Source organism: Aplidium turbinatum, chromosome 6, assembly GCF_918807975.1.
Source record: "Aplidium turbinatum chromosome 6, kaAplTurb1.1, whole genome shotgun sequence".
Taxonomy (NCBI): domain Eukaryota; kingdom Metazoa; phylum Chordata; class Ascidiacea; order Aplousobranchia; family Polyclinidae; genus Aplidium; species Aplidium turbinatum.
In genome coordinates, this window is record NC_137477.1 from 25,384,984 (window position 1) to 25,394,779 (window position 9,796).

The window sequence follows — 9,796 nt, forward strand, 5'->3', positions numbered from 1 at the left end:
CTCCGATCAGCGAGTTCCGGTTTGTACTATTAAACTGCAATCAGCGACTTCGGTTTTTCTTAATTTTTTCTCTCGATCTTTTCAGGGTACGAACTGAGGGTACAAACTGTTCAGGGTACGAACTAGGTTGCACCCGTAAGAACTGCTTTGACATCATATCAGCCTAATTTTAAGGCAGTGGCTATTTGACCGGCGCCGGTCTTTGAATCTGAAACACTATTTGACCGGTCATGACGTCATTATACAGACACTTTTTTTCTTTTTCTCTTTCAAAGCAAAAGACGAGAAGCAGGTAATTGCGTATATAAGTTCTAAAATCGACAATTTTATTCAACTCGATCCGTGGCGCGTGCGATACTTCGCCGGCTCCTATTCTAGAGGGAATGAGTTCGATACTACCCGGAAGGATTCTTTTTGTTCTTTTTTAACTAAATTTTGACCCGAAGTGCATTTTTGTAGTCAATTTTTAATTTGAGTTGCCTACAGCCCAATTTTTTATATCTTTTCAAATGTGAGTAATAAAGTTAGAGTTTTTTTAATTTGCTAGAATTTGAGAATTTCTCTGGGTAATTTTTCGTTTGTGGCCGTGCTAACTACTGATATATAGCCTACTACATAATTTTTCATTCAGGCACGTTTTAAACCTTTCAAGGTTTTGCCACCTTTTCCCGTTCAATAACGTGCTGGTAGGTCTATATCGATTTTTGCAGTTAGTATTATTTTCGTCCCGGACGCGTTAATGACGAAAAATAAAATGATTGATTGATGTGACCGTGTTTGCCGAACAAAGCATTACATTTTTGCTCTAGTTATATGCAATGCTTCTTTTAAAAAAATGGTAATGGTATGTAAATGTAATGTAACTCAAATTAAAAATTGACTACAAAAATGCACTTCGGGTCAAAATTTAGTTAAAAAAAAAAGAAAAGAACCCTTCTGGGTAGTATCGAACTCATTCCCTCTAGAATAGGAGCCGGCGAAGTATCGCACGTGCCACGGATCAAGTTGAATAAAATTTTCGATTTTAGAACTTGTGTACGCGCTTCTCGTCTTTTGCTGTGAAAGAGAATTAAAGAAAAAAAGTGCCTGTATAGTGACGTCATGACCGGTCAAATAGTGTTTCAGTTTCAAAGACCGGCGCCGGTCAAATAGCCACTGCCTAATTTTAAACATCTTGCAGCCCAGATGGAAACTCACAGTATCATCACTCAGCAGTAATTATTATTATTGGACATCTTGCACTTTACAATGAATAAATAAAATTGTATTTTTCATCTTTTGTTGCATTGCGACTCTTAGAAAACTAAATTTTGTGATATGCGGCTTAAACATGAAGCAGGTCTGGCCACCACTCGTATATTCGTTTGCACCACTAGTCCAATACCATGGGTCCATGACAGTAGGCTACTACTTTTTTAGAATGAAGGAATGTGTTTAAAAGTTCCTATAGTAGGCTATATAGGATGCAACCTAATTTGTACCATGAACAGTTCGTACCTTGAAAAGATTAAGAGAAAAAATTAAAAAAAAAACGAAGTTGCTGATCGCAGTTTCTGCAAACATTTTAAAATGTTCCGCAAACAAACAAAAACTCTTAGGATCATTACCAGAAATTTTAAAATGTTTGCAGAAACTCCGATCAACCCTAACCCCCAACCCTTTTAAAATGTTTGCGGAAACTCCGATCAACCCTAACCCCTAACTCTTTTAAAATGTTTGCGGAAATTGCAATCAGCGACTTTGGCTAGCTTCGGCAAACTGTTAGGATCATTACCGAAAATTTAAAAATGTTTGCGGAAAAACAGAAACTGCGATCAGCGACTTCGGCTTTGTTCTATTTTTTTTCTCGATCTTTTCAGTTTGTTTGTTTGCGGAAACACCCTAACCCTTTTAAAATGTTTGCGGAAACTGCGATCAACGACTTTGGCAAACTCTAGGATCATTACCGGAAATTTAAACATGTTTGTGAAAACTGTGGAAAAACAGAAACTGCGATCAGTAATGTTCTATTGTTTTTCTCGATCTTTTCAGTTGGTTTGTTTGCGGATACCGCTAACCGATACTCCGATACCCTAACCCTTTTAAAATGTTTGCGGAAACTGCGATCAGCGACTTCGGCTTTCTTTACTCTCGATCTTTTCAAGGTACGAACTGACGGTACGAATTGTTCATGGTACGAATTAGGTTGCACTCGGTTATATACAATAGATTTGTCAAAAAAAATCTTAATTTTTAATGAGATATTTTTGTTAAAAATTTCTTGCGTTTTTTGGTGACTGTGAGCAATGCTACTACAACATATGTTAAAAATGATAACCAGCTTTGTTTCTGACGATTCGTAAGTCAGCACAAATGACCTTATCAAGAAGGGTAAAACAGGTTTTAGAGTTGAACGTGGAGTCGGCGTTTGCCTGATTTTCAGAAAATGGAGTGGATTTGGAGTTTCACTATTCACAAAAGTTTTGGAGTGGAGTGTATTCGGAGTTTGGTTGGTGACTTTACATTTGAGTTAAATCAAATACGTCCTGTACTAGTTCTGTTTGAGGAAAAATAAAAAGCATTAACTATTAATAAAGTTAATAAAAATTGATCAACAACCAGAAACTTTACTTTGTCAACCTTGGTGACCAAGTGTGTGTCACTGTTGCAAAGTTTGAAGACTCTACAAATGTGCAAAACTCTCCGAAAGCTTCCAAATAGGCTTTTTAGTTTGAAAAAAGATAAAGTTTTCCACAATCAGTTAATGCACCTGTAAATAATAATGAACGTTATTATTATGAGCTATTATTGCTTTTTATCCCATAAGTTGTTTTTGTGAACATTCTAACAGTGACTTCACAGTTTTTTTAATTATTTATTACAGGTAAAGCTGTTGTAGTTTCTCATTTGTATAGATTGTATTAAAATTAAGATGGGCAAATCTTCTGAATTAAAACATAAAAACCAGTTGAAGTCCAAGAAATGGCTGACGAAAAAACAAAAAGTTTTTAAGCCTGTAATCAAACATCAGAAAAAAGTGCAATCGAAAACTATTCGAACACAATCTAATCCCAAAGGCTCAGCTTCCCAGAAATCAAATAGTTTAAATCAATCAGATATTAAACTGTTTAATAAGACATCAGTGAATGATGCCAAAGCAAAAATTCTTGACACTTTTGATGGTGTTTTAAAAGGTCTTTCAAATTGCACTAATTTACCATTGGAAACCACTCAGCGATATTGGATCAGTCAGTCCACAAAGAATAAAGAAGTATGTGCAGTGTTGGCGGCTATTGCAGATATAGTGCAACAAGAAACTGATAAAGATTCTAATGCTGCTTATTTTTCTGCATTAATGTCTGCTCTTCCATCTGTAGAAAATGTTGACGCTGCTGCAGCTATTGGATACATACTTTCTAAAACTGTTACAAATGTTCCATCTGCTGATTTATGTCATACATTTACTGAAGTTTCACCAATATTGTCAAACATATTAGAAAAATACGTTTCAAAAGAAGATAGTGATGCCCCAACAGCATATGTGATTTCAATTCTGTCAACACTTGCTGTGATTCTCTGTCATCAAGAGAAGAGCTATTGGGAAACTAATCTGATGACAAAACCATTTGAGGCAATGCTGTTGTATGCAGTGCACTCTAAGCCAAAAATCCGAAAAGCTGCTCAAAATGCTGTTCATAGTGTTTTGATGGAAAGTAAATTTATGAAAGAGGTAGACATTACGTGTATTCATCCTGCAGCTTCAACTACTGCTAAATTTTGTATTTTTCAGCTTAAAGAATTTGAGGGAGTTCTTGCAGATGCATCAGTATGTCATGTTTTGCAACTTCTAAGTCACATTTTGCCTTGCTTATCAGGATCGTATTTACATGAGGTTTGCGATGCTGTATTAAGTGTAATCACTATTAGTGATGTTGTGGTTAAGTCTGTTTGCTTTCAAACATTACAAGAAGTGTTCGGTCAATTGCCGAAAAAGACTACTTTTTCATTCGAATTAAACGTTAGAATAATCACTGCCTTGTATGATTACTATCCCAATGCATCTGATGTACAAACATGCTTAAAATGGCTCTCTGTCATTAAAAAAGCATTGAAGAGTTTCTGTGAAAACGATATCACCTCTTGTGTTCAAACTAAAATGATGCACATCTCCAAAGTCTTTTCCATTGTTTTCAAATCTATGCTGTCTCGTAGTTCTACCATAACAGAAGCTGCTTTTTCCACTTTACGGCTCATATTGGAAGATACTGTAGCAAACTGTTGTCGCTCACAGGAAGATGGCATGGAAAATGATAGTCAATGGAAGTGTGTTTCTTCTATTTTTAAATCTTTGGCAGATGGAGTTAAAAGCAAACACAACAAACAATGGAAACAAGTTTTACAAATTTCCAAAACTGTGTTTTGTGCAATGGTAAACATGTCTCATTTTTCAATAGTTGAACCGTTTTTGAAAGCTATTGTAAAACTTCGAACAATGCCACAGTTTGAATGCACAACTGAGTTGGATAATACTGTTGGATCAGCTATCGGTGCATTAGGTCCAAAACTGTTATTAGAAGCAGTTCCTTTAACTTTAGATGAGGCACATATTGATGCCAGTTTTCCTCGTAGTTGGATGTTACCACTGTTGAAAAAACACATCAAGCATGCAGAGCTTGGATTTTATCATGACAATTTTTTACCGCTTGCTGCTAAAATGCGTGCTATGGCCCAAAAATATAAAAAGTTGAATCAAACTGAAGCATCAGATATTTACAAATCATTGTATTTGCAATGCTGGGACTTATTGCCTAGTTTTTGCAATGATGCTGTTGATATTTGTGTTGCTTTTCCCAAAGTAGCTCGGATCATGGGACGTGCTTTAAATGAGCAGTTCGAATTGCAACCTGTTGTTGTAGAAGCTTTACGCAACGTTATCATAGCTTCGAAGACATCTGAAGAAGCCCAAACAGTTCTTTCACAATTTGCTAAAAACTTTTTACCAATACTGTTTAACATTTATACTGACACGAACAAAAGATCAATCATCAAAAAAGAAGAAGGTGATAATGCAGCTCAAAAGTCTGTTATTCTTGATACAATTCGTCTGTACCTTGCCTTAACGAAAAAGACTTTGATTCATTCGTATTTCTCTCAAATTCGAGATAAAGTTTTTTGTGATGAAATCAATGCAAAACAATTTGCACTTTTTGATTTGTTGGGAGTCATGATACCATATGTTGGAGAAGATCAAATAGTTCAGGTCTACGATGAAATAAAACCCACGTTAACCTCCGAGGAACCCGAAGCGAAAGCCTATAAGATACTGGAAGAAGTATTGAGTGCACATTCTACATCTTGTCACGCATTCGCGATACAGAACTTGCCTGAATTACAAAGTTTGCTTCTTGATGAGTTGATAAAAGCCCCTTCCGCAATCAAAGAATTACGAATCAAATGCTTGCAAAGACTTTTTGTTCAATTGCATGACAATCCTGCCACAAAGACGGAGAGTATTGATTATTTGAAATCAATTTTACCTGCGGTAATTTCATGCACAAAAGAAACAAACCAAAGTCGTGTTGCTGCTTTTAACTTGATTGTTGAAACCGCAAAGGTCTACACTTCAGCATCGGATAATTTTTCTTCAAGCGCCCTGGACGAATATTTTGAAATTGTTGTTCCGGGCCTGGCTGAGAAACCAGCAATGATCAGGGTAACTGTTGTTGCACTTTCCCGTCTTGTTTATGAATTCAAGGATGTGATTTCATCCACTCTGGTTGAAGAAACCTTAGGGAATATTTGTCTGTTGCTTGGCTGCAACACTGCTGAAATAATTCAACCCTGCCTTGGGTTCATAACAGTTTCGTTGCGTGCTTTCTCCAGAGAATTATTGTCGTCGCATATGTCTGATGTTTTAAATGCGATTGTGAAGTGGAACGCCTCCAATAAGCGTCACTTCCGGTTCAAAGTAAAGGTCATTCTCCAGCGACTTGTTCAAAAGTTTGGATATGAAACCGTCTTTTCGATGGCCCCTGAAGAGCACAAAAAACAGTTAAATGACATTCAAACTCAAGCTTCCGCAACCAATAAAACGCAACAGCAGCCGAAACAAAGCGAAAATAAAACGGTTGGTAATAAAAACGGAAATCAACACAAACAGAAAATGAAAAGAAAATCCAAAAGTAACTTGCCGTTAGAAGCAACTAAGAAGAAGTCCAAGAAACAATAAAGTTTACTTTGTCCAAGTAAACATATTTAAAAAGCTCTAAAATTACCCTCGTACCTCAACAGAATAGTAAACTTCATGTAATGAAACCATTGATAATGAGGTTGACTTAAAAGAAGAAAAAGTTGAAGCAGTGCTGATGTCTATTGGGTTTGATAATAATAATCTGCCGATTACAAAATGAAAGTCGAATCAGAAGTTCAAGAGTAAAGATAGCGAGGTTAATGGAACAAAACCAATGAAATCGGTTGAAACTGTCAATAACAGAAAAGACAAAACAAGCGCTGATTCTCCATTTAAAACGTAAGAAGGTAACTGTGCCGCCCAGTAGCGAATTGTAGCTACAACTTGCAATGAGTAGAACGGTGATACTTTTTACCGAGGTATTTTGTTTTTTGTTGTTGAATGCATCACAAAACTTTAAACAATAATTCAGTAATGTTACGTAGTTGCAATTTTCGCTTCGTAAATTCGTTTTCGGAATGCGTGAAATCTTTAGATAACCAACTGCTGTCCAATGTTAAAATATGTTATTCACTAAAAACATACTGTATACATAAACTGAAGATACCAAGCTCTTGATTTACATAGTGCTGTGGCTTCTGCTTAAATTATAGCACATTAACGGCTTATGTATACGCAAAGGTATTGCACTATGTATTTTGGCGGTGGCAAGATCAGATACATTTGACAAAAATCCTTCGTTCAATTCTTAGCCCAATATATTTTCCAATCGAATCTTGCACTCTTCATCAAATTTGGTTTCGCAATGAATCGTGCAGCAATTTACATTCTCTTACTTTACTCAGGCTAGTTGTGAAATGAAATATGATGGATTGCTCTGTATCTACTGTAAGTGTCTTTGATATGTAATGTTGCTTCTAGCTCGGAAGCTGAATCTTTTTGCTACATACCACTCGTAACCCTAGTAATGTCGCCATATGGCCTAGGAACTTTTTAGGTGGCTACTGGACCGGGCTTCTGCTATTATTGTAAGTTACAGGTTTTGCTAACAAGATGCTCGAAACCTCTGTTCATTGATACTACGCTGTATTTTACATAATTATTTAAAATATCAAAATTGCATGACGCGTGGTTTTATTCAGGATTTCTCCTGATCTCGTTGGAAGAAGTCCCTAGAGTACTGGACCGGGCTTCTGCTATTATTGTAAGTTACAGGTTTTGCTAACAAGATGCTCGAAACCTCTGTTCATTGATACTACGCTGTATTTTACATAATTATTTAAAATATCAAAATTGCATGACGCGTGGTTTTATTCAGGATTTCTCCTGATCTCGTTGGAAGAAGTCCCTAGAGGATTGAGTGTGCATCAGTCGACAGAAAAGTAGCAGAATGCTCGTATCTCACACACTGAAATTATCTTCAACTGCGCTATGTGTACGTCAGACAGTCGCAATTGCTCAGTGATGGAGCCAAGTGCAGGCTAGTCAGTGTGCCTATTACAAGCTTACTTCATCTTTTTCCCTAAAAATCACACTAGTCAACGTCACGTCACAAAATCACTCCAGCTATTCCTCCTCGTACAAATTGTAAACCTGCGAGGAGTTAACGATTGAGCCTAATCGTATCATCCGGTATCATCTCACTATTTCTATGTTATCAAAGCTAGTATTTGTCTCTTAGTAATGGACTGCCGATAAAAGACGTCCGCAGTCGAGGAGGAGAGGTTTGACAATGGGGTTTCTTGGGGTGCGGGCAGGATATCTTGTCTGGTATCCCTGAATGCAGACACCCATTTTATAGCATGAACAACACTACAACAAAATCATTTTACCAATTATCTGACCCCGCGTTCCCATACGGATTTCACAACCAGGTTTCGCGTTTAATTGCGAGCAAGGATTACAGGGACAAGGATGGAGGAAGGAAGGGTTGACGCAGTTCATCCCCGTTAGCTCAGTAGTTGCGTGCCCGACCCAAGATCACGTAGCACTGGTTCTGCTCTCGGGGCGTGCGCTTGAGCAACGCATGTCATTGACTGCTCTGGATTCAGCAGCACATGATGGATGGAATAATTCCCCTGCCACAGCACTTTAACAATCGAAAAACTTCCTGATGCCAATCTCGGTAACCGGCCCTGCGTCAAGAATCTCTATAACGGTGGTTCAACTGGGGCGCTAATGTGGTTGGCTGTTGCACTGGTAGGCTACGGTATGCGATTGCATTGTACAAGTCGTAAACAGAAATGTTGGTAACACACCTTACCTTGTGTCATAATTATTGACTGGAAATGTGACCTATGTTTGAGTTTATTTTCCAGCGCTTAATCTTTCGGCTGTTGTTTAGTTCATTGATCGGTAACAATGACTGTTTGCGATGTTTTTTGTGTGAGAGTGGCTATTCAGCGCTTGCAAGTGTGAAGACACAAACCTAACTGTATAACTGACATGTGATGTACATTGTCTTCAACTAAGCAACGAATTTAACTGTTTGCATCAATGCAGTTAGTAGGCTACAATTAGTAGCCTACATCTCTCTCATAAATGGGATGAAAAGTAGAGTCCGATTTAGGGGCTCCGAGGGGAGTCGGGCTACTTTCTCCCCTAGCATAACATTGTAAAAGAAAAACGAGTAGTTTTTCACCTTTAAGGGGGGCTCATTTTTGCTACCATAATAAAAATGAACAAATTTTTGAGTAAAATGAGTAGTTTCAAGTATTTTTCTATCTTTGTAGTTTAGATCCTACTTCATTTGTTTCTCATTAAAGACAAATCGTTGTCGTAGCCTATTAAGGTCGGCTATGTTCAACTGCTTCAATACGTGTGATTTCTGGAACAAAAAAGCTTCAAGATCAAGCGGCGCTGGTTTGACTCTCGGGGTGTGCGCTTGAGCAACGCATTTTAAGGACTGCTCTCCATTCAGCGGCACCTAATGGATGGAATAATTCCCCAGCAACAACACTTCAGCTATCGGAAAATTCACTCTGTCAATCTCGGTAACCGGCCCTGCGGCAAGAGCCTCTACAAGTATGCGAAACTACCAGAATAATCTATCAAGGCTTTGTCAGTCTCGAGGATAAATATTCAAAAGTCAGCAGTGAGAATAACAATCGTGCCGCTTTCAAAAAACTTTCCGGTTGGTGGCATGAGAGAGTCAAACTGCGCAATAAAAACTACCGAGTGTAATGGAAGTATCAAGTATGATTAATTGAATCTTCGGACTGGGAAAGCTTCTTGCATAGCTTAGTTCTGGCCAGTAGCGTAGCCAGGAATTTTCAATGAGGGGGGTTTTGACGACCCAGCGGCGGGGGGTCTGGGGGCCTCCCCCAGAAAATTTTGAAAAATTACTTTGAATTTGGTGCATTCTGAGAGCATTTTCAACAAAAATGTGGGTATGAATATTCCTGTAAAATGGTGCTGTCCGGTGGCATAGCAAAAGGATAAGATCATGTTTTCTTCGGAATTTTTCGGAAATAAAGCTAAGTCTCTATGTTTTCTTGTTGCTAATTCCTGGCTGAGATGTTTGAATGTTTGGTATTGGCAAAACTCGCTCTTTTAATGCAGTTTTGTTTAAAATTAGGCAATTTTTTTTAGACTGAAAGCATCATTCTCAATATTGTGACGTCACAC

General features: G+C 37.7%; 1 protein-coding gene across 1 annotated transcript; it reads left to right on the plus strand.

The window, feature by feature from the left end:
• Positions 1–2,911: 2,911 nt before the first annotated feature.
• Positions 2,912–7,468, plus strand: LOC145772547 (RRP12-like protein). Its single transcript, XM_082584408.1, has one exon. It carries the CDS (start codon positions 2,912–2,914, stop codon positions 6,206–6,208), a length of 3,297 nt encoding a protein of 1,098 aa, XP_082440534.1. The 3' UTR covers positions 6,209–7,468.
• The last annotated feature ends 2,328 nt before the right edge of the window (positions 7,469–9,796 follow it).